General features: G+C 47.1%; 1 protein-coding gene across 2 annotated transcripts in view; it reads right to left on the bottom strand.

Moving 5' to 3' along the window:
• The window catches only part of CCDC50 (coiled-coil domain containing 50), a 42,034-nt gene extending 16,745 nt beyond the window's left edge, over positions 1-25,289 (bottom strand). The window contains exons 1-4 of one of the 2 annotated variants that reach the window (XM_064385671.1): positions 25,082-25,289; positions 7,269-7,331; positions 5,821-5,950; positions 2,155-2,245 (exon numbers count right to left, since the gene is read on the bottom strand). In XM_064385671.1, coding sequence (XP_064241741.1) covers positions 2,155-2,245; positions 5,821-5,950; positions 7,269-7,331; positions 25,082-25,130 — 333 coding nt within the window. In that variant the 5' untranslated portion in view covers positions 25,131-25,289. The remainder of the gene's footprint in view (positions 1-2,154; positions 2,246-5,820; positions 5,951-7,268; positions 7,332-25,081) is intronic. The other variant, XM_064385672.1, reaches the window with a different exon arrangement.
• Positions 25,290-25,517: the final 228 nt, after the last annotated feature.

The raw sequence follows: 25,517 nt of genomic DNA, 5'->3' as shown, positions 1-25,517 counted from the left end.
GTGAACTCACTTCACACTGGTTGTAATTTGCAGGGACTACAGGATGCCAGGCAGGGAAATGCATCAGTTTGACAGACAGAGACTTAAAGGAAAAGAAAATCGAAAGGACATTAGGAAGAGCAAACTAGGCACAAGGCAGGAGCACAGTGGGGACTGCAGCCATTTGTTTTCTGTCACAGTTTTGGTAGATATGCCAAAGAGAAGAGCACTCCATTTTCCTAATTGGTTTTCCTTCGAGATGACTAATGGATCAACAAGACCTAGGAACCGCAAACAGCTCCCTGGGGCTTGCTCCTCTGAGGCCACGAGCTTGTGAGTCAGTGAAGCCAGTCTGGAGTAGGGAGCAAAGCTGGGAGATACCAGCAGGGCATGCTGCCCCTTTGGATGCTATTCATTTAAGCCTTCCTAATCCTCAGGACCTTTACAGAGCCATGCATGTAAAGTGGACACTGCAGGCAGGAAAGGCATGGCTGAAATGCAAACTAAGAGTCAACACCCTCCAGAGACAAGCCAGCACTGGAGGACATTGGATGGCTGCTCAAGTACAAAGTATTATTTCAGGATTCAGGCAGGATCTGCTCTGAAACCAGCTTTATAGAAAATCTGGGGATGCCACAGGCTCCTTCCAAAAAAAAAAGAAAAAACCACAAAACAAAGTCTACACAGACTCCTTCCTCTGACAAGGTTAACCTTTCTAGCAAGTACTGTAAGTCTATAAATATATGAGCTAAAGCACATTATCTCCAGGACTGAGACAGCTCAGGACTTGCAAATCCACACAAACCACTTCTTACAAACAGGATTCATAAGCCGGCAGGGCAGGCAGGCTTAGTGCTTCATTTAAAATACCTGCACTCCAGAAAGGATCTGCCTCAGTCCTCAGCTACATTTCAGACACACATGGGAACGTTCCATGTACCAGCAGGAAGAGAGAGAATATTTATGACTTCTCCTTGCTTTAAGCTGAAGCCTGCTCCCAACTGCACAAGATGGTCAGCAGGCAGGTTTGACAGGCTGCAAGGACCTGCTGTCAGACTGCTGACATCCCTGCAGTTCTCTACATAAAGAAGGAAGGAAAGATGCAATTCACAAGTCAACATTAGTTTTGCATCTCCTTCACCTTCCTGATAAAAATATGACAGATCACTACCTCTTAAGCAGAAATCCTGTAGCCAAAGTGTTCCTCCCACCCTGTTAGCACAAGCTCCACTTGGAAGCCAAGCCCTTCCCATCTGTCTGGGCAGCCTTTCAGTACTTGCTTGAAATTAATGGTAGAAGAAGAAAATGAAGTCTTGCAATAAAACCCGATGCATCTGTCAGGTAAGGGCAGATTCTTATTTCAGGCTCTGCCAGGAACTATAGCCTTGTGTTCAAGCTCTTCCTAACATAGAGAATGCCACCAGGTGCCTCTTGAACATCTTAAGACAACTCAGGCTTCTCAGGAAATCATCTGAAATCAAGAAAGGGGACAAACTCCAGGTTCTCACAGGTGTTCCTCTACTCTGTGGGTTTCTTGAAAACTCAATCTGACAGGCTGATCCATTGAGGTGACCAACAAGCAAAACCCTCTGTACACTATGAACAAACCACATCGCCCATTCTCAAGCAAAAGGAGCAGAGAAACATTCTGAAGTCACAAAAGTAACCTGCTTACAGATTCCTTACAGCAAGAAACTGTAACAGGGTGTTCAGGCTGTGGAAGACTAAACTGAAGAATGGAGAAGCCAGAGACAGATGGCTGGGCCGAGAGTTCCACTGAAATCTTTGCATTAAAGACAAAGAAATAATGGCCCAGGATTCTCCCAAGAGCAGTACGTGTCTTCTTGCACTTGAGAAAGCAAGCAGCTCTCAGAGTGTATAAACAATTACAACTTCCTACAACAGGGCAATAAACACCTCAGCAAGACTTACCTATTACTTGACCTCTTCATTAGCAAGGCCACTGGCATCAACAACCCTTATGACCCTTGAGTGTGAGGACTATGACTGTATCTTGTTCCTGTAACAGGACTCCCCAAAATCTGTGTGCATACAGAGATCTGTCATGACAAGGACTGCCATGCAAGCCAACTCCTGTGGCTACTGGCCAAGAAATGTCTGCCCTGAAAGGGCTGCTACAAATAGCCCTGCCATCCCTGCAGCTTTAAAGGTTACCTCGTCTTTTTCCTCTTGCCTGCGGCGCTCCTCCGCTTCAAACGCGAGCTTCACTTGGATTTCCTGAGCAATCTCGCAGTCCTGTCGTTCCCTAGAAGGCAAGGAGACAGGGATTATAGGCAGCTGCAGCCACAGGCATCAGTCAGCCTGGAGAAAGGGATAAAAGAGCTAAAAAAAAATCCACCCAATTTACACAAAAGAATTATTACTCAGTGTTAGTGCAGAGCTATGAATCCTCACCAGGGACCAGGACTCCCTGTACTTACTGGTGGCCAAATTTAGAAAATACTTCCCAAAACATCCACAGAGTAATAAGTAAAAGAGATTCATGGGCAGATTGCTAAGAAAGGAGATAGGTACCACAAAATAGGGCAGGCCAAGGTAGTGCTCAGGAGTCTTCAAACAGCCTAATTCTACTGAGTTTTGGTCCATGTGGTATCTAAGGAGAAGTTCAGGGGCACAACAGAACCTTCTTTTACAGAAAGTAAAGAAGAAGAGAAGCAGAAGGGGTGGATATGTGGCAAGGGTGGAGAGGAAGGACATTGCAAAAAGAGGGTTTAGAGGACAGATGTCACTAAGACACAATTCACTTGTCATAGGCAACAAGAAGGCACACAGCAGGAAGAAAAAGAAGATTATTTCTGTCAACAGCTCCTTGGAAGCACACCTCTGGACTGCAGTTATCAATAGGTCAAACATTTCAGGACACGAGTTTCTTTCATCCAGGTAATAAAACCTGGCAATTTTTGCATGTGCCTGTGTGTTTCACTTGACTCTGGGGACAGATCTCTTCAAAGCCACAAGAGTTCACGCAGCAGCAAAGCTAGTTCTTGAACTTGATTTTTAAAAAGAGACTTTGGCAAATCTAGCACCAGCAGAGAACCACAGCTCCCAGGAAAACAATAGCTGAATAAGCAAATCCTAGGGAGCAGGCTGTCAGTGAGCCTGGCAGTGGATCCTTTACAACCCCAGGCCCTGAGGACGTGAAACTAGGTAGAAAATAAGTTAGAAAGGTCAGACACATCAAGGCATTGCACGTCTCCAGTTCCCTTGGCACCTGTGAGCAGAGCCAAGGTGCCAAGTTCATCAACACAAACTGACTTGCTAAATGCTTAAAATACATCCTATTGAAGACAAACAGAACAGAAAAACAACTAATCATCTTTCAGAGCCAAGGCAACAAGGTCATTGCCTCTCCGTTACCAGCAAAGAACACCAGAAGTATTGCAAACACAAAAACATTTTCTTCTTTCTGATGACACATCTTGGAGTACACCACATCAATTCCTAAGAACAGCAGTTACAGAGGATTACATTTGGGGGTTTATTGTTCAGCAGTAATGAAATACTGAGACTTGATTACTTACTCAACATAAACTAATGTATTAACTTGTGTGAGCATAAGAAAACAAGTTCAAGAGCTTTGACAGCTCTTCTTGCCCTTCAGTTTCCTTAATGTGAGCTCAAGTGCCAATCAGATCCCAGAAATCAGCCAGAGCAGCATAAACACGACAATTCCTGAACATCCCACTCATGTGTCCTTCACTCCTGGACAGCCAGGAGTGTTAAGAATGTTGGGAAAACTCTACATCAGTTTACAAAAAGAGAAAAAACCTAAAAGTTTGTGTGATCAGAAAGCTCCCTCCCATTCACAGTGACTGCAGATACTAGTTATTGCCAGATGAGGAGGAAAAAAGGGATTGTTTAAGGGAACTGTTCAAATCAGTGAAACAGAACTATCACAGCACTGGGAGCAAAACGGGGAAAGAACATATTTTCACACTATTTTATTTTAGTAATCTTGCTACTATGCTTAGCAGTGTGCAGGCTGCTCAGCTAGATGCAAGAGATGCTTTTAAAGAAGCGTGAAAATCAGGTTTGATGCTTCCCTGCATTCTTAAAAAGAAATGTTTCTATTCTCTCATTTATCTTCACAAAGTCTTTCTGAGAGAAATTAGGATTTGAAAGAGAGAAGAAAGCAAAAAAATTTGAAGAGCTTTTTTGTTTTCTATTTCTAAAGACCCCTTAGTTCTGCCTTCTTACTCCTGCCATCACCTTGTAGCATCAAACTCTCATAATGACAGAGAGCAACAACAACAGGGATTATTTTGTTGCCAGAACATGCTACTCTTGGACAAGGAAGAGAGACAGCGGGAATGTACAAAGAATTAAGGAAGAAAAAGATCCAATTATAAAAGGATACCTCTAACTTCTTTTACTATTCTTGCAGAAGAGCTCCTGCTCTCAGAAGCAGAACTGCTGCTGACATAACGTTTTACATCAGCAGTTCTGCCTGTGCTCTGGCTCACAAAGTTCGTAAATCCCATTTTACAGAGTCCTACAACAAGAAAATTGTTTGCAGCTCCCAGCAAGTAACAAAGAAGAATCATGTCTGCCATACAAAATCAATTTTTATGTTGCTATTTACTCACTCACATCTCTAATTGGTAATAAAGACAAAACTATTGAAAAAAAGCACAGACTTAAGAGATACATATGTACACAAGGTCTGTCCCAGTGTGCTGGGAACATTGAAAACAGTGGCTGATCTGTCAGGCCCCAGCTTCAAAGCTTTCATGAGCTGCTGCTTTGAAGGCAGTCCTGTGTCTCCCACATCTGCAACACAGAGCTCTTCTGCTCTGTCACTGATCCTGTCAGATGAGCCACCCAGGCTCTGTGATCCACCACCAACTGCACCTGGTGGGTGGCATTCCAGAACCCAACAAAAGTCAGGAGGCAGCACAACTGCTGGGAGATGCATCCTGCCTTGCAGACCTTGTATTTGCAGGGACCCCCATCCACCCACATCTCATGAGTGGGATCTGGCTGAGCCCTGTCCCATGAACCATGTTACATCCAATGCTCTGCAAGTCCACTTGGGATTGTAAAGCACAGTTTGTTTTGCCCTGTGCTGCCATGTTTCACTTCTACACCAGCTCCACAGCTGAGAGCCCTGGCACACAGAGAGCCAAACCACAGACCACAGGGTTAAGATGTGGCGTGTGGGGACTGAGCAAACCTGCAGAGCAAACTGGATCTGTCATTAAACACCCTCCCACAGTTACTGCAGAAGTCAGTGACTGCAAGAGAAGGCTTGTCCCCAACACCCATCCCCATCGAGCCACCCTGGAGCAGCAATTCCCCTTCCCAGGTCACTTCATGCTAAATAGCTGCCAGCACACACAGGGGCCGTCAGTGCAGCAGGACACAAAAGCATCACACTCAGCTCCTCAAAAGCATTCATCAGGCACAGGGCAAACACACCAATATCTGCAATTTTCACATGAGAGAGATTCCCTGTAGCACTGGGTATTTCTGTGGCACGGTTCCTTCACTCTCAAACTTCAGCCAGGGACAAGGTCAACAAAAGTGGCCAAGTTATCCCATTTTCACAACAAGCAGTAGAATGGGAAGGCTCCTTCTCATGGACAGGCAACAGTATCTAAGGCAGGATGGGCCCTAAGACCACCTGCCCCATGCTGCTCTCATTCCTCTGTGCCAGAGCCTCGTATCACTACTTTTACAGCAGTGGACAGCCAAAGGAAAAAAGAAACAAAAGCAAAAGGCTGATGAACCCCACACACTGTCAACTCAAAGCAGCTGATATTAGTGCTCTGACCAAATGGGACTGGCATTCCCATTCCAAGATCTCCAGCACAAACTCACAAGTCTTTTTGGTGTTTCTGGATTTGAGCACGGGCTTTCTTATCCTCCTCTTCTTGCAGTTGCTTGGCCATCTGCAAGTCATGTTGCACCAGACGATTACGCTGAACATTCGTGGCCAAGTGATGCTCAACTGGAAATAAACACAGACAAGAACCCTCAAATCAGGCTGCAGAACTTCACTGCGTGAACAAGATAAACCAAGTGGGAGGGAGATTCCAGCCCAGAAAGGAAGACAGATCTTGGCAGGGAAACACCAAGCAGTCTCTCTAAGGTGGGAAAGTCCTGAACTGAAATTATGCTAGCAGCTTGAGATTGCCTCTTTTCAGCACTGAGGGGGCTGTATACGGGCCTGATACCAAAACAAGTTCTGCGTATCTTAAACACATCCAGGATTATAAGAAATGGTTTTTAGGCTTTGAATTTCATTTTCTGACTACAGAAAATCACCATAGACAAATGAAGTGGGCCTGGGAGGGACCACCAGAGGCCAGTGAGGATGAGCTGAACTTAAACCACTTATTATGGATACTTTCCTAATTTGTTCTCAATAACCTCTACAGAAGAAAACTCCTCTCACTCTCAGCAGAATCAGTTCCAAAAATCTCCCTACTTTTATATTTAGCAACAGAGCAACTTAGTGCTCCAGTGAGTCCTTTACCATACATGGATATTGCCTGCTAGAAAAAATGGCTACATGAGCTGCAGCCTAGAGTCCTCTGTAATTCAATGGTCTCAGGTTCCAGCACCAAGGGCATGAGCAGCTGCACCCTTGGTGGAGCAGCAGGAATGGCATTAGCACCTGGTACTGGCAGATACCAAATCCCTGAGAAGCTGATTAGAGAGGTCACCACACCTGAAACTGCAATGTAAACATACCCAAACTAACAGAGAAGCATGAAAAAAAGAATTTAAAAAAGCATAATTCACTTTGAAATTTCTGGCTGTTCTTTTTTTCCTCCTTTATGAACTCTTCTAGTGTACAGCTGCCCTACCTCAAAATGTCTGAAAAGGAAGGCTCCTTTCAAATGGCAGACACTGGTAATTCTGAAATAAGTAAACAAAGACCTCTTCTGGTTGTACTTTAGGTCAGACTATAAAACTTGAAGCTTCCAAAATTGCTAGTCATTTCTAAAAACCTTGCACAGCAACAAAACCCCAAGTGCACTCCTACATGCAATTTTATCATAAGCAGCATAAACAAACTCAACTCTAAAGGAGAGCACAAAATTGAAATATAAAATGCAACTATCTCTGGGGTACAATGTGAGCTGGAGCAGAGTGAAGTGTAGTGTAACAAAACAGTGAAGACAGCAATAATAAACTGTATTCCATTAAAAGGAAAAAATTAAATAAAAGCAGGAAGCATTTTTCTTAGCAAAATCAAATAAAGCCAGATATCTGTTGGGACAAGCTTGCTTCAGTTTGTTCTGAAGATGGTTGCTACTTACTCTCTTGTTCCTGTAAATTATGGGCCAAGGTATGATCTTCCAGAATAGCGAAGTCTCGACATACTGAACAGGGAAACAAAGTAAAGAGAATTAGCACCAGAAAAACCAAAAACAAACAAAAAAAGCATCAAACGAACTATGGCAGTCAGGGGAGCATATGAACTTCTGACAGTTTCTACCAGCCAAGGTCTGGAATTGTGGTTTCCCCCACCTCCTCCTGCCATCATGTCTATTTTTGTGTGTGTTTATTCCTTTGTCCTTCTTGCATAAAATGCCTTCTCCAATCTCCCCTCAACCTCCATTTCAAGAACAGAACAGTTCATCCTACCACTGGATCAGACCTTATGTACAAACCTCTGCATTCCATTCAAGCAGAATATATATTATATATTTTTACCAATGCCCACACTGACTGCATTCAGCTAAAACCAAGGGCAGGCATTTGTGTTTACTGTGACTTTGTGTGCCAGGTTAAAGAGTCTGAGAATAGTATTTTGATGGCACAAAGGGTAGGTGCACACTGGCACCTCTCCAAAGCTGAGCAGACTGAGCAGCTCCATGGCTCTCACTGCATTTCTCCCAGCTCAGGTATCATTTTCAGTTGTTTCTTGTAAGCTTCACTGACTGTCTAAAAGCACATGCTGGATTTGCACCTAGAACCCAGATATGGGATCAATCACAGCATTATGGGCAGGGATAACCGCAGCTTCTTCAGAAGATGCTGAAAATGACCTTGAGACAAGGGAAATGGGAAACAGACAAACTCCCTTTGGCACCAGTTTAAAAGCAGCAGATTTTTGCCAATGCCTATCACTTTCCCACTTGAACTTTCAAAGGAATGCTCTACCTACACTGTAGAAAAACACCAGAGTATATTTTTAACTTGTTATGATAGGCAGCAGGGCAACAAAACACAAGCCACATACATACTGGGACAGGGAGAGACACACAGCATCAGGCTCAGCCTCTTAGTGGCAGGTTCACATCAGCTTCTCTGAACCAAAGCCAGACAGTGACCTGTCCCCCCAGACGGCAGAATGGGGCCCCTTTTCACAGATCTGCCAGACCTGGGGTTTCTGCCTGCTTTGCGGGAAGTTTAAGGCAGTGGCACCAAAAACTTTGCAATAGAGAGGTCTGTCATTTATTTTTCCCTCAATGTGACAAGCTAAGAAGCTTAACAGCACCTACAGAGGGGAGTACCTCCCACTTGAAACACATCACAAAGCAGAGAACTACAAGGAGCTTCTGAAGCCACAGAGGGAAATACAAACTTCTCCTGCCGCACTCCACTGGCAAAACCTCTGGGGAAGACCAAGATTTCTCTTTAGCAGAGCACAGGCACAGCCTAAGAGACAAACTGAAAATAACCCCAAAACCCCCAGAATGCATCAAAAGTACAAGGGGAATTTATGAGGATTCTGTTTGTGAAAGGGTTCAGAGTCAGAAAAGATAAAACATTTCCATTGCCACAAAGGAAATGAGAAAGCAGCTGCATTTCCTAAGCCACGATCCCACAAGCCCTCCCTTTTCTCACAGATGCACATGCTCCACTAGAGAAGCATCAAGACATTACTCCACACCCAAGTATCTTCACAAAATATCTGGAAGAGTTTTCAGTTGTCTGTACCAAGGGATCAGATAATGCTTTACCATAGTCAATGGAATTTTTGGTTGTCTGCACTGAAAGGTGTTTTAAGATCACAAAAGCTCCAGGGCATCAGTTCAGGGAAGGACAGTGACACGCAGCAGGGTGGAGATGAGGACAAAGGTTACAGTTATATGATCCCACAGTGGCCCACTTTAAGCATGAATAAATCTGGATGGTGTAATTAAGGTTTTGCCATTGCCTTTTTGCATTGCAACTTCTTTTAAAAAAGGAAAGATGATATGAAACTCAATAGCATTGAAATGCTTCCAGTGGCCATTTATGTACAAAGAAAGAAATGTTGCCTTGAGCCACAGATCTGGAAAAGCCACAGCTGAGTCACAGGCAGCAGTGCTATTCACAGGTGACAACCCCAGAGTGCTTGGTGGCCACCAACACATGCTTTTTACAGGATAGGGCAAGGGAATCTTGCCCTAGAGACTAATTCTGTGACCCCTAATACTACTTCAGCTTCCTAGAGTGATTGTGGAACAACCACCTTCTGCTCACAAGAAGCATCATCTGGCTTGCTGGAAGATACATCTAACACATCCAACTCAGAGTTTGAGCCTTACTGTGAGTTCAGAGCTGATCAAAGACACCTCAGCAGAGAGCCAGTCTGCCCAAACCTAAAACTGTTATTATTGCCATGTATTCAAGAAGCAGCTTGCTCTTAACTGTTTAAAAAACAAACAAACAAACAAAAAAGAGAATGCAGGATGGGAGGGAAGTGTTACTTTTAACTGCAATAAGTCTCTGAGCAATTCCACAGCACAGCTGCCTGAACAGCTGTACCAGCAACACAAGGCACACAACACAGGAGCAAGGATTAAGATTTCAGAGCTAAACATTTTTTTGCATAAGGATCACTGCTACAAGAAATGCTTTAAAAAGTACATCCTAGCCCTTCCCAAACCCATCCTGCACAGGCTCACACACTGCTCTGGTCCCTGTGGTATTCAAGAGCTCTGACTTGTCAGTCAGTAATGGTGCTGACAGTGCTGGCAGACCTTTGCTCCATCCTCCCCAGAGAGGCACACAAGCATAGGAGGATGTTAACACTGTTTTTGTTTGTTTGGTTTTTTTTTTCACTCAATTCTACCCACACCCAGACACACTTCTCTGTTTGGAAAAATACACGTTACAGAAACATGCCTGTCACATGGGCAAGAAAGTGAGAGGGCCATGATAGGACACTGCTCCTTGTCTTTTCACAGTCTTGCACCAACCCCAGAAAAGTCTCACCTCTATCACTGAGCTTTATTCCTACGATGCAGCAATGATTGTTTAACCATTTCAGATAGAGAGGCCACTAAAGACTTTCTAAAGAAAGCATGGGCTCAAAATAAAAAGACAAAGTCCACATAGACTTGTGTTGCATAGACAGGCCTGCTTCTTCTATCTGCTCCTCCAGAGAAGTGCTGGAAGCAGCCCATGGGTCTCCAAACAAACAAGCGAAACAAACTCCTCAAATTCTCAGTTCTTACAGGCTACAGCTGAAAGCTGCTGGATGTCCCAGACATAAAGCAGGGACAAAGGCTCCTGTTTAGGTTGTTTTGAAGCTCAGTGACTGGGCCAAGAAGCACATATAGGCCAGAGTAGCACCTTTCCTGCTGCAACTTCCAGCTTCTGGCCCAAAGCCACCTAGGTCCAGTGCCATCCCTAACACAGCCACACAGCACCCAGACCTGGGGCTGTGCCCTGCCACCGCCTGTCCCACATCCACACAACACTGACAAAGCAAGTGGGAATGCTGCCCTGGGATGAGCCACCAAGTTGCAGGGCTTAGGTATGAATAAAGGGTTTTAAACCAGTGATATTGACCCACCAGTACAGAGAGAGGGAATCTGGACAGTACCAGTGATACGCACACTGGAAACTTCTCAGTGTCTGGGTTCCCTGGTGCTCCCATCTCACAGAGGACAGACACAGCATGGAGCAGACTGGTGGGGCAGCAGAAAGCCTTGGGTTTGTTCACACATTTGGAATTATTTGAGCAATGCTGAAGAAGCCATTTGGCTGCACACACTCTCCTGCTACAAACCCAAGCAGACAGCTTGAGCACACAGCCCTCTCTTTGTGCTGCTGTGGCTGCTGGCAGGGCAGGCAGCACAAGACCTTTCGTCACTGTCAGAAACTTGGCTGGGCTGCCTCCAGCTCATCTGAGCACATTATTCTCAAGTCTCATCAGCCTGAGAACATTATTCTCAAGTCCCATCAGCCTGAGAACAACGTGCTAAGGAAGATGAGAACGTCCCATTACGAACACAACGAAGCACTGTCAGGCAGCCAGGTGGCAAAGCATGGGGACACCTGCACCTCCCCAGCAGATTTGGGGCTGATGGCAGTGCACAACATTCCCTCACAATTAGACCCAGCACCCATGGCACCGAGCCAAGCATGACAGCAGCTGCAAGTGAGGCCAAGGAAACCAATCCTTGAAGACACACATCCAACAATGAGGCAACTATGAAATTACTGGAGATGTGGACCGGCCAGGCATGGTCTGAAATGAAGTTTCGTCAGCACTAGTTCTCATTCCCTGCCCAGTCTCAGCAGGGTACAGCACTATCATTACTAGGTATTATGTATATTGGGTTTGTGCTGAGAAATGGAATGACAACAGACTCAATTTCTCCTCTCTGAGAGGCTTTGTATTTAAGGGAAAAGAAATCCATTTCCTTGCTCCCTAACTGTATGTCTAAAAACTGAAAGGTGAGATTAACATTACCTTCACTGTTGCAAATTAACTTGACTCCCCATCCCTGGGCCCTGGCTGGGAGCCACCAGGCAGTCAAACAAGCAGCAGAGGTGCAATGAGAGCAGCTACAATTGGCAAGTCCAGCGAAGCGTGGAACATTCACAACAGGTTCACCAAGGCTGATTGAGCCAATCTACCTTGGCACAGCAGGGAGCAGACCAGGAATACACTCTGGCACAGCTGTCAATAAAGAAATGCCTGCCAGGAATCCCAATGGCTGCTATGGCCTGCAAAGGTGCCAGCTGGGGAGGGTGAGGGCAGAAGCATCACCCTTAACAGTGATAGGATCCAAAATCCTTGCATGGAAGAGGGAGCTCACTTCTCTTGAGGAATCCCCAAGAGCCTCTCTGCAAGTTCCAAGCACAGATCTTCTCCTCTGGTAGTTCTCACTGGAAATATGCCTGTTTGTGCATTGGTGCATCTGAGGCTCTTGGAAACGTGGCTGCAGCCCTGCCTTTATGGCTGACATGAAAAAGTCCCTAGGTACAACAGCTCAGCAAAATTTCATTAAATACCCTCTTCCATTTTATATTCTGCCACCCATCTCACTAATGTCCTCCAGCATTACCTCAGCTCCACAGCTCAGCATTTTTAACACCCCAAACTGTTTCAAACAGATTGAGGTAACCACAAGAGAGGAGCAAAGGCACCCTCAGATGTTGCTAGTGATACTCAGGTGTGTGATAAAGAGGTAGGTAACACCCAGGAATGGGTGCTGTGGTCCACTGTCTCAACAAGAGGTCAGCCCCTACGGGCTTTTCAAGGAAGGTTCACAGCAAAACACCCCCCTCCCTTCTGCCTGAAGTCTTAGATCATGTTTTGACACCCACTGTGGGTCCCAAGGGCTCCCTTGGTTCACGTGGCCCACATAACATGTCCAGGATACATGCCAGTTCAATGGCCCAGGGACCACAGATGCATGCTCCAAGCATTTCCTTTTGGGTCTTTAAAAATCATCTCTTGCTCCCCACCCCCTCCACTCCCAGCATCTTCCCGGCAGCACCGTGTGCTGGGTAATTCACAAAATAAACTAGGCGTGAGTCATGCTTAGTTTAGAGCATCTGCAGTTCTTGAATTCTAATCTGAAGGACAGGAGGGAGAGGAAAGACAAAAGTAACATGAAAAAGCAGAATAATTAGCTAAAAATCTGGTTTAGGGCCTACAGAGCTGATAAATTAATGGCAAGTATCAAATGCAGCCTTTTACAAGCCAGCAGTCTCAGCAGGATGCCTGAGTTATGTAGATTCCTGCAGATTAGAAAGCAAGTTGGGATCTCTTAGAGACTCTTACCAGCAGGGACTGATCAGGCCACTCCAAGCCAGATAAGCCTTCAAAATCTGGGAATTATTTCCTTGAAACAAAGCCAACCTGACCAAGTAGCCACCCAGCTGGAGGAGAAGGGCTGCCCTGAGGGCAGCTTTCAGATAAAACATGCAGCTTTCTTCCCAGCCCCAGCAAAGCTGCTCTGATACATGGCCCAGCCTCAGCAATTCCCATTTCTGCCCTGCCTCTCCCATCACACCAGGAGCTCCTGCTAGCACACATGGGTGCTGACAGAGGCTGGCTAGGACATGCCTGGCTGCTGCAGTTACACAGATGACATTCCTAGGGCCTTGCTCACCAGGCCCCATCATGCCAAGGAAATCAGAAAATCACGCAGGGAGAAGGTGGATCCCAGACAGAGGGCAGGTCTGGGCAGTCGGAGAAAGGGAACAATTTCTGCTCCTCAGCCACAGCACCAGAGCATCACTCATAGCTGGGAGCTATGAGGCAGCACAAGGAGACTGGGTGACTCTGTGGGGAACCAAACACAGGGGTCTCAGCCTAATTCTCAAAAATGGAAACATGCAAAATAATAATAATTAAAAATAAATAAATCACCAAACCAACATGTTTTTTTCACTAGCAGTCTTGGCCTGGAAGCTAAGAACATCTTGGGATTTGGGAAGGAGGTTATCCTCCCTGCTCTAAGCTAAATGCCTTGAGGTCAAGGCCATGAGATTTTTGTGCTCTGTCTGCACCATTCTCCAACATTAAACTCTCACCTGCCTAACAGTGCTTTAAGAAGGAAGACAGTGCATTTTAGAATCAAACCCTCAGAACTTCATTATATTTTTTTAACCTGCCTTGGGACAGAAATCATGAACATTCACGAAATGCCTTCTCTGAGGCTATTAGTTTGGCAATCTCACTTCTGTAAAGAAGCCTGCACACTGTACCACAGACCAGTGCTAAAGCTGAGAGTCTTCTGCTGAAGACCTCAAAGCAGAAGGTGAAGTCACTGCAGTGTAAACAGGAAGCTGGAGATACTCAAGATAGTGGAAAAATAGCACAAGGCACCTCAAAAGGTTATCCTTTGAGCAAGCCCCAGCCACAAAATTTGATAAGATTTATCATTCTGCTTTTCTACAGAAGGCTGACATGTTTTTCATCAATGGATAAGTCCACCCTACCTGGTTTCATCTAAATAAGAGCAAGTCTCCTTATCCCCAAAGCCTAAAACACAACCCATAGGTCGAGAATATTAAAGAACATCTCTCTGATTTCCAGAAAATGCTGAGTTGGTGCATTTCAATCAGAAAATTCTAGAATAACTTAGGTTGAAAAAACATTAAGTCACCAAGTACAATCACTGATCTGGCACGACCAAGCTCACCACTAAAGCATACCCCTTAGTGCCACATACACACATCTTTTTAGTATCTCCTAGAACGATGACCCAAATACTTTCCAGTTTCAACCACTGGTCATCCTTATGCTGAAGATGTTTTTTTTTAACATCCCATATAAACTTCCCCTGACAGAACTTGGGCAAATTCCTCTTGTTCCACCACTTGGGTACTTAGAAGAAGTGGCCAATGGCCACCAGGTTGCAGCCTCCTGCCAGGAACTTGTAAAAAGCAATAAGGTCTCCCTTGAGTCTCCTCTTCTCCAGGCTAAACACCCCCAGCTCCTCAAGGACTTGTGCTCCAGACCCTTCCCAACTTCACTGCCCTTCTCTGGACCCACTCAGCACCTCAGTGTCTGTGCTGTAGTGAGGGGCCCAGAACTGAGCACAGGATTGGAGGTGTGGCCTCACCAGTGCCCAGTACAGGGTGACAGTCACTGGCCACACCATTGCTGATCCAGACCAGGATGGCACTGGCCCTCTTGGCCACCTGGGTACACACTGGCTCATGTTTAGCAGGTTACTGACCAGCAGCCCCAGGTCCTTTTCCACTGGGCAGCTTTCCAGCCACTCTGTGCCAAGACTTTCAGATGTACCTAAAAATGGCATTGAGCCTTAAGAAGTAATGACATCCATGCTTGAAAATTCACCCTTTTCAGCCATGTCCAGTTGGGTCCCCAGACACAGAGTGTCCAATACTCCCAAGTCCTACAGCCAACACTGCTGTTACAGCTGCTGCTTTCTATTGCAAAGGTTCAACACACAGAAAATATTAACACTTTAAAGCAGAGAGCAGACATATAATATGGTATGTGTTAAAATCTGCAAGTCATTACTTGCCAGGCTCAGAACACACATCGCTGTAGAAATTTCTTGATTGGCCCCAATGTCCATCTACCTGTCCAGGACTGCGTACACCCAAAAGACCACCAGTGAGCTCAGCTCATTGTGGACCCACCATAACACCCATGTGGGTCTCTACTACAAAAGCTTCAAGGTAGGTATACTTGTCAGGGATGGCTTGGCTGGTTTGACACCACAGTCAAACAGCAGAGCACAGGCAGCCAAACACTTCATTCACAACATCTGAGATTGTAACTGAGTCTGTGTATGGATGAAGATAATCTCAATGATCAGTGAGAACAAAAGCTGTTTGTGTAGCTCATCCTGTCCAGCATTCGACACAGCTTCAGTTGACTCAGCTAATACCACACGTGCAAAAGGAATAACCAACAATAAAGGCAGCGAGTTTTCCCAGAAGTCAGTTTTAACCACTACCTCCCAACCATGGACCACAGCAAAACAAACAACACTTGACTCCAACAGCTGTGCTCCATCTACCCTTTATCCCAAAGGAAAACTACCATACACACCACTGGAGAGCAGGGCAGGAGTTACCTTCACCAGGAGAGGTCAAAACCCCTGGCCCATACAGACCCCATGAGCACCACTGTGGCTGCAAGAAATGCCTTTAGCTGTGCCCCATGGATCACACAACATCCCTTTTCTGGAAGGTTTTTTAGTTTCTTTTGCAGACAGAACATCATGGCACCTTTAGCTTTAAGCCCAACACGACTCATTTAAATTGGTGTAAGGGAGGGGTAATAGAAAAACAGTCTCTTACCAAGGGCAACTCAAAACAGCCACCTACTCAGAAAACTGCTGGGGCATGGAGCTTGTATCTCAAGAGATTTGCACTGTATGTACACTCCCTTACCCCACACCCATCGCCAGTAGCAATCACTGATTCTGTTGCTTTATCTGTTTAATTCATCTTTTATTTCAGCATTTTAGCTAATTTTACACCACACAAAACTTTAGGAAAGACACATTGAGTTTCCTGGATAAGCAAAATTTCTGTTCTCTTACACACATGTCTAAGTTTCCCAGATATGCAAAAGTTCCATTCTCTGATGAATGCACAGCTAAACCCCTTGTTCAGTTCAGCAGTTTCTCTGCAGAGAGCTGGCAGGCCCACTTTGTGGTTCAGGGTGGCCTTCAGGAGCCATAGCACTCTGGATTGCAGGTATTTCACCAGTATTTCTCAGCCCTCGGGCTGTAGTGAATAACCTCACACAGCAGTTCCAAAGAGGTAGCTGGGAGCAGAGATAATGCAAAGTGTCAGCTCTCACAGGGTTCTCCTCTAGCTTAATCCTGAAAGATAATATAGAAAAATACAAGGGAGACAGGATACAAAAAGGGAGGTTTGCATGCCCCTCTGGTACAGCTTCACGCCCTAACTCAATTTGTCGACTGCTTACAAAAAGCTGACTGCTGGAAACCTCACACCCACACAGAAGCTGCCTAAAAAAGGTTCAAGTTCCTCTCTAAACCCCACAGTGTGCTTTTACATGACAGTGACCTGCAGTTGTACCTCTGTACAACAATAACCTCTGGAAAAAACAAGCAGAATAAAGAGTCCCCAGAGATGCCACCTTCTCTTCAGCCTTTGGACAACTAGAGCCAACCCTGTGACTGCTCCATGGCTTGTAGCTAAAGCAGAGCTGCAGCTGAAAGGACACACCACAATGGCAGTGCACATTCAAACCAGGTTTTATTCCTCCAGATCAGATACTACAAGAAGCAAAGCTCCAGCAGGCTGGGCCTCTGAGCAGCCTCCCAGCCTTGATGGAAACCCTGCCAGCTGCTGCATTCGAAGCTGAAGGTATCTGAACTAACCCTGCAGTCAGCTCCAATTCTTTCACAGATTTCCATCAGCTTCCTTTTCCCTAGAAAGGTGGCTGCTTGGATGCAAGCAAAGACTCCTGTCTGCCACCCGTTCAGCTGCTGCCAGCACTGCAAAGCTGCTCTGCAAGAACAACTATCCTCTACCCAGCAAACTGAGGTTGTTGGGCTGTTTCAAAGTCCTTTTCCTTTGCTCCGTTAGCTCCTCACGGGTACTCTCCTCTCTCCCCCCTTGCTTCCTGTGTTTAAGTTCTCCAGGTTTATTAGTCAGCTCTAGGGAACACAAAGTACCAAAGCTGGCCCCAGATCAGTCAAAATTCCACATCCATCTACAAGTCACAAATCAGTAAAGCTACAGCACTAACAATACATGTTCCCTTTCCTGTCACAACCTTGTGTTGGCACACAGCCCTAAGTGCAACTACTGATTTAAAACACTGGCATACAAGCGTAAGAATAAGTCTCTGGCTTCTGAGACCAGATGGACAGGGAGGCAGAGCTCCCTGCATCATTTTGAAGCAAACTGCTTTGTGGCATCTGAGCCCACAGTTCATATACATTGCAAAGCATGTATAGAAGCAGGCTGGCAGCCTTTTCTCCTCTCCAAGAGCACTAAAGGAGCTCCAGGTCAGTAAAGGTAAATTTTTTGCTTTGGGAACTGTATCACCTTCAGGTGATATTGCATACTCACAGCTTCTTAAAAACAAGAAAAAGTAAAAAAAGAACAGTTAAATCAGGACCAAGTTAAGTTCATCTGTTACACAGCCAGAGTTGATGCTGTGGGCAATGCCAGCTGCCTGGAATATCAGGTAACTGAGCACTGAGCTGGAGACAAACCTGCTTTTTCCACCTTGCATCAGGGATGTGCAGAATCCAGGCAGGGCTGTCTCTAGCCAAAGACTCAGTCCTTCCAGCACTGCAATTAAGGTCAGGAGAGCCCAGCCTCTTCCCAACATCAACTTCCTTTGGAAACCTGGCGCCAAGCAGATGGCCTGCAGGAGAGCACAGCCCTGTGAACAGCAGAGCTCTCTGCCTGCCATGAAAACAGCCAACACCCTGGTGGCTTGGAAAATTCCCAGGCCTTCTCCGTGCTGTGCTCCACCACCTCACCTCAGCAGCACTGCCAAAGGCTCCAGGAGCTGCTGGTGAATTTAGGTCATAAATCCTTCCTATCCCACCAGCCAGCACCTCAATAATAAAACTAATACCAGAGCAGAAGGAGAGGCCATTTCTTTGCACCAGGATGCTACAAGTCACGTTTGCTGTAACAAGAACAGATAGATATAATAAGCTGCTTTTGCAGTGCAAAGTCATTGTTCTGTGCAGAGATGGAGAAGCTTTCCACCCACACAAGGGGACCAGCATTACCCCAAACCACGTGCCAAGTCAGTGGCAACAGTGCCTCTGCAAGGAGCATTTCCAGCCAGAGCACACTGCAGCCTCTCGTCCCATCTGGATGTAAAGAGCCAGTTCTACACATATAATGCAGAAAGGAATTAAAACCCCTGCCTTCTCACCGCCAGGAAATACTCCAGTTTGCATAAACTTCCTTCCTCCTTTTTGCCCCATTACTTCTCATGTCACTCCTCTCAGTGTCCTTGTGGAATGTCTATGTTTCAGTGTTTTCAAATATTTCTTCAGTTATGTCCTTTTCCCCTTTGTCATCACTTATTGAACACCACATACTGAGCGCACATAACATTTCCCCTTAGAGTTGACTCCTCTAGCTACCAAGTTCTGGTTCAGCAAAAGGGCTCAGGAAAGGATGAACGAAAATGCACACAGGAACTCAGTTTCACTGCACACGGCTTGTTATACCTCTTTTGAAAAGAGAAGTGAAGAAAAGTGACTCACTCACAAAACCACTTTGACTTTCTGTCCTGAAGAGCACCTAATGCAGGGTAGAGCTACCAAGTGCACACAAATCAAACCTCTACCAAGGCAGGCCTAAGACAAAAAGATCTCACTATTTTAGTTTGGCTGACAGAGCATTGTGGTGGTGACAGCGTGGGTTGGTGTGCAATTAAAATAACCATCAGTTGAGCTTCAGAAGCCTGACACAAAATAATTGGGCAGGTGCAGATGGGCTGTGCTAGGCTCTGAGCAGGCTTTCATCTACACCTTTCTCCCCAGGAAGAGTAACACTTCTGGCAAGTTTAATTCACAGGGTGCCTGGAGTTACAGGCTAAGTTTTATGAGCACTAAGGCCTAACTGATCCCCTTTGCTCAAGGTAAGGTTCACAACAGCACTGCCTGGAACCCCTTACACAGCCAGCCTGATGCTGCACTCTCCTGTTCCCTTCCTAGCCCAGCTAAAAGCTATCCCCACAGCCATACAGCGTCAAGGCCACACAACACTCACTCAGTGAACTGTGCGGGATCTTTTCAAGTACTGAGAAAGGAAACAGCAGGAAGGCTTCAATTTCTACTTCTCAAAAAAGAATCATAAATGAAGTGTCAAAGGGCCTTCACTAAGTCCTATACATGTTCTGTGCAAAAGCCAGTGCTGTAAGGTGAACAGAGAGCATCGCTGACACATGTCAGCCTCCAGGGAGGCTGCAGCTTTCCTGGTGGCAATGTGCAGCAAACACGCCCTTTGCTCCCTGCAACGCAGCCAACCAGCAGCAGAACAGCAGCTGCAGTTATCACCTTCTTGGAGAACAGCTGAAGGTCAAGCCAGCAGTGAGTGTCATGCCAGAAAATGGACCTAAAACTTCTCAAGTTTTAAAGCAGTTTCACCAACAGATCAACCTCCTCCTTCAGTCCTTCAGCTTTCAAACCAGCACTACACAGGAGTAGCAGTGAAGGAGCAGGAGCCAACCAGCTGGGGAACTATGGAAAGGGGAGAAGAAAGCAGGCAGGGAACTTGTCTCTTTGTCCTATAAATCAGCACATTCATGTGAACTGGATGACTCTGAGCAAGGAAAAGAAAGCTTATTCCAGCAAAACAGAAGTTTCACACAGCTCCAAGGCATATCCCATTGTTTTTCCAAGTGGGGTTTTTCTTGCACCAGAGAGAGCAGAACTGGCCTCTCCTGCTCCTTACAGCAGCCATCTCCAACTCCTGCCTGGCATCCTCTGACGTTTCCCATGGCCACAGGAAATGAAAGATTAAACAGTGGCCTGTGGTGACCTTAAACACACTGCTCAGCTGGGAGCACTCCTCAGAGACCAGCAATGGTCGCACCCTAAACGGGAGAAAACCCCCTGCTGCTATCCCTGTATCCCCAGGAATCAGTGCAAAAATAGACTGTGTCCCCCTTACCCCCATCCAAAAATCTGTCAGGAGCCAAGGAAACATCTCTGCAAAAAGCATCAATAGGAGTCTTGGGGTGTCTTTCTGCCAAAGCTTTCCGAGCAATTTTTTTGCCTCAGTACAACCTCCAGAGCAGCTCACAGAAGACAAGTGTTAAGGATTCAGGGATGGGAGGAAGCAGACCTGCTTGTTCAGCTGCCTTTCAGAGCCAAGAGCATGAAATATGCTAATCCTGCCCATCTCTGCCAAGCACTGCAGACCCAGAACCACTGAATGCAAAATAAAACTTTCACCCAGCTTTAACCAGAAGTGAAATGAGTGCCACAGCCTCAGCTACCGAATTCATGCATGCTGGAAAAACAGATCTCCTATTACCCAGAAGAACTGGATGTGAACCAGTGACCTGTGTCTATGTGTCATCATTCTCCACCTCCCTGCTGCCCTCAAGCCATCCATCTTGCCTGAATTTCTCAGAGCTCTTAAACAAAAAAGTCACAAAGCAGAAAATCATGATGTTGCAAGGAAAAATCCCAGCTGGAGCCGAAGGGCATGGGGCAGGTGGCTCACAATGACCCAGCTGACCCTCAGCTGCTCTCAAAATTGTTGCCCTGATTATACTAATCCAGTTAAAGCCCAATGTTTCCTTCAGATGAATACAGCTGACAGCTCATCCCTCAAAACCATTCCCCCTGAAAAACCCCTAAGCAGAACCTTTCCTCATCAGACACTGTGCCAGCCATTCACACTTCCTCAATCCTCTTCCACCTCCGACAGACATCAAATTTCTCATGTCCACTCTCATATTACTGAGCACAGACAGTCACCAAAGGCCTCATTATAAGCCAATAACATCAGTCTGCTCCATGGAAGCCTGACATATTGCACCTCAGACCTCATCCCCCTCCCCAGTCACTTGGAGGGTCAGTAGCCAGGAGGTTTTTATTGCAGGAGTCTCAGCAGAGGTCATGGTAAGCTGCAGAGGTCAGCAGAAAGGTCTGTAGCTGGGAGGAAGAGGAAGACTGATGCTAACAGCAAACTTTTATTCAATTTATGCTAAGGCAAAATAGAGCCAGCCAGACTGCCTGCCCCAGAGAACACCTTGCCAAGACAGAAAGTATTCAAGCTCTTCCTGTTTCCCCAAGGTCACAGTTAGAGCTGTGTCTTTTACTACCATGTTTTGGATACTGGCCTGTTGGGCAGCAGATTACAACCAGCAGCATTTGAATGTACAGCTCCCAAAAGTCAAATCAGGTGCTGAACAAAGAGCAGAGAGCAGTGTGAGCACTGTTGTGTCTCTCCATGCACAGGTGCCACAATCAGCCTTTGTCAAGGCTGGAGCTCCAGACAGCAGTGGCAGGGTCAGTTCTAATCATCAGCCCAGACATACCGCCCTTGCATTTCTTTACAGTAGTACTAAAAATAAAATCCAATAAAAACACTTCACCAACTGCAAATTTCCACAGTTCTCCAGAGCTGCACACTACTGGGACAGAGTTTAGAGTCCCCCCCAGCCCGTCCCACCTCTCCCTTTTCTCTCCTCACAGAGAATTCAAACTAGCAGGAAGATGAGCCCCTGGGAGAATGCCCAGACCTGTTTTTTTTCTGCTGCTGCCAGCTGATGGCTGTTGGAGACTGCAAAGGATGAAGGACTGAGCCTCAGCCTGAGCAGACAGGCATTCCCTTCACAAAGGTGTTGCCTCAGACCTTTGGAAAGGCAACAGCAGACAGGACCACAGGTACATCCTTCAGAGAGGGGTATGGTTTGCACAGCTCCACAACACCTCCCGTGCAGCTCAGCCTGCCTGCATGCAGCCAGAAATGCCTCTCAGGTCCAAGGGCTCACTCCCAGCAGGCAGCCAAAAGAGGGTGGAGCCCTTCCCAAACACAGCTCCTAGGAATGCATCAGGTCACAAGAGATGAGAGGCAGCTAGAGATCAAGCAGAGCCCAAGACAGTTTTATTTGCTTTATGAGTAGCTAATCAAAATAATATTTCTAGGATGTTTTTACCACCAAAAGGTTCACAAATGAGACCTCTAGTAAAAAAGATCTACACACACAAAGCTAAGCAATCTCTTGAGGTAGGTCAAAAGAGCAAACAGCAAAGGCTGTTTTGTGAAAAGCAAATATGCCACAGAGACTTGGGAGATGAACAGAAATGCAGGCAGAGAAGCACAGGCCACAGATTACAACTAACACCAAAACCTTCAACAAATAACTTACAAGAAGTTTACTGACCACAGAGGTCAGATCCACTCTACTACTCACGGAAAAATGGGTCTGTAACACCAGGCTGCAGCAGCAAGGTGTAGTTTATAGTAGGAAAAGTGTTCTTTGAGGGTGTATTTTACACCAGTACACCCCAGCCCACAAAATAAACTGGACCAGGTAAGTGGTTTTCACCAGCAAAATGCCATCCACATCAGGCCTTGAGCTGATATAAATGCTTTTAGAGATAAAAGAGGAAAGTAAACACAAAAGGCAAGACTTCCTGCAGCACCTAGCTACAGTTATCAGATTTCCACTGCTGCACTGAAATGATCCCACTTTTAGAAGAGTTTGAGATCACTCCAGAAGAGCAGGATGACACCATCTTTCAGCAGTCCTGGCTACCTGCAGTCAGGGAGAACCCGGACAAAACACCTCCTCTCCTGAAGCAGAGCTGCTGAAGAACAAAGTACTCAAACCAAAAGGCTGTTCTTCATTGTTAATGAATGACTAAGCCGACCTTTACCCTAGACAAAGAAAGGGAATGCTTTTTCCAGGAAGATCAACAGTGATTTCTCTATCAGAAACAACAAATATTTCCCTCGGTGTGGCCGGCAATGCTTTTCTCTCCTTGGCTGGCATTGACACAGAGCACGAAAAGACCTAATCCAAACCATAGCTCAGTCTCAACACTTTCCAAAACAAAAACAAGTGATGCCATTAAACTAAAAGCGTGACACATGCCTGAGGCTTTGCAGAACATGGCTCAAACCTCATCCACTTTGCACGTTGCTCTGGCACACTACTTTAATCCCATTGCTATCAAGTAACAACAGATCGTAGTAACAGGACACTCTTGAAGCTTAATCCACACTATACCATAGGTGCAAATTTCCCAGGGACTGGTTGAGTTACACTGTAATGCTGTAAATGTACTTTCATTCAGCATGTAAACGACCTTAGCTCAGTCCAGTTAGTTAAATTCAAAAACTAATAAAGTCAAATCAAATTCAGCCTACTTAAATTGTGAATACGAGCATCTACACAGGGATTTAATTCAGTTTATTCAACCCACTGGAAAGGTTAATTGGATTCATTTTCTTGAGTTACCAACCATGTGTGGACAGACTCTAAGGATGAGATCTCGACCACACTAAAATGGCCAATAACAGTCCTGCTAATGACTTAACAGGACGAACATTAACCCCTAAAACGTCAGCTTCAGCTTTTGTTCCGGTAACACTAAGTGAAGCATTAAAGGATGACAGGAGGTCAAAAGGAAACCCCAGCTGCCTGCACAGGAATAGGTTTTCTACTCTTGGCCAGCTAAATCATCAAATTCACAACTGCTATTTTGTAAGAATTGAAATTTGGAAAAAAAAAATGACCAGTGGAAAGAGGAACAAGTTTAAGGAAGTTTAGTTTCTTTTACGCAGGAAACCATTGCTCTCTATTACTAGAGAGTAAATCTAAACTAACTTGATTATGACAGAGCTTCTACTGGTTTATATCACAAATCACTGTCAGAAAGAACAAACTATCTCCTACAAAGCTCTCTAAACCCAAAGCAGCTCCAGGGCACATTTAATTGAGCTCAGAGGCACACGTGTGAGGCAGACAGTGTGCTAGCAGGGGAGCCGAGGCCAGCCCGGCCCCGCAGAAGGTGAATCCGTGCTCTGAGCACAGGCCAAGCCAGCGGGACCCCCGAAAGCGAGGGGCGCACGGGGGTCTGCGGGGCGGGAGCGGCTGCTTGGCAATCCCAAGCTCAGTGCGGGCCAGTCTTCATAAAAACCAGTGCGTTAAGTGTCGGTAACCGGGGCCTCAAAATACCACTCCCCGTCAATTCGCCAAATCCGTGGATATTCACAATTCTGCTCCTATTTTTCCAACGGCCCCAGCGGAGCCTCCGACCCCGGCCGAGCCATAGCGGCCAGGGACGGACGGACGGACAGACAGACAGCCCTGCTGGTCCATCTCCCGCAGGGTGCCCCGGCTGCCTCATCCCCCGCGGGAGCGCAGCCCCGGCCGGCGCCCCCAGCCCGGCTGCCCGGGCGCGGCGGGGGGAGCGCGGCGGAGGCGCCGGCGGCAGCCTCAGCCTCGGCCCCGGCGCAGACAAAGGGCTGCGCCCTCCCCCAGCGCCGCTCCTCGTCTGCTCCCGGGGAGAAGCGGCGCTGCCAGCCCGACCCCCGCCGCTCGCCCGCCAAGGGGGGCCGGAAGCGAGGCCAGCAGAGCGGCCACGGCTCCCTGTCCAGCGGCTGCGGCTCTGTCCAGCGACTGCGCTGCTCCGCCGCCGGCCTCCACCTCTCGTCGCCGCCCGCCAGCCGCCGGACACCCCGCAGCGGCAGCGGGACAGCCCCGCCAGCCCCGGGAACCCGGGGCCACGGCCGGAGCAGGGAGCGCCCCGTCCCCTCCCGCTGACCCGGCTCCCCGCCAGCGCCGCGAACCGCAGCGGCGCCTGGAAATTGCAAAATGATGGTGTTTGAGAAAAACCACCCCAAACCAACAGTTTCTCTCCTGCCTTGCTCCCATCTCCCCCACACCGCCCCGTCCCGTCCAGCGCCCCCCTCCTCCCCGCGCCGGGGTGAGCCGCACCTTCCTTGACTCCGGGCAGCTTGGAGTGGTCGATGCCGATGCCGGCCATGGCCGGGCCCGCTCCCCGCGCCCCGCTGAGGGCGGCCCCGCTGAGGGCAGCGCGGCGGTGCCACCCGCGCCCCGCACCACAAAGTTGGGAGCGGATGGAGCCGGCGCGGCCGGGCCGTACGGCGCGGGAGAGCGGACAGAAAGCGCCGGGCGGGGCGGAGCGGGGCCGCCTCGCCGCCCCTCGCCCCCCTTCCGGGGAGGCGGACGGGGGCGTCCCAGGCTGCTTCCCCCTCCCCTTCGCCGGCGGGGCTCGGGCAGCCGCTCAGCGGGACGAGCGGCTTCCGGGGGCAGTTATTTATACATTTGGGGCTTTAATTTTTTTTAATTATTATTATTGTTTGGCGAAGGTGAGGGTTGGTGTTGGCTGCTTTGAGGCTACAGCCGGGAG

This window comes from Passer domesticus, chromosome 11, assembly GCF_036417665.1.
Source record: "Passer domesticus isolate bPasDom1 chromosome 11, bPasDom1.hap1, whole genome shotgun sequence".
NCBI classification, from domain to species: Eukaryota; Metazoa; Chordata; class Aves; order Passeriformes; family Passeridae; genus Passer; species Passer domesticus.
The sequence above is the reverse complement of the archived record's forward strand: the minus strand, read 5'-3'. Positions and strand labels throughout refer to the sequence as shown.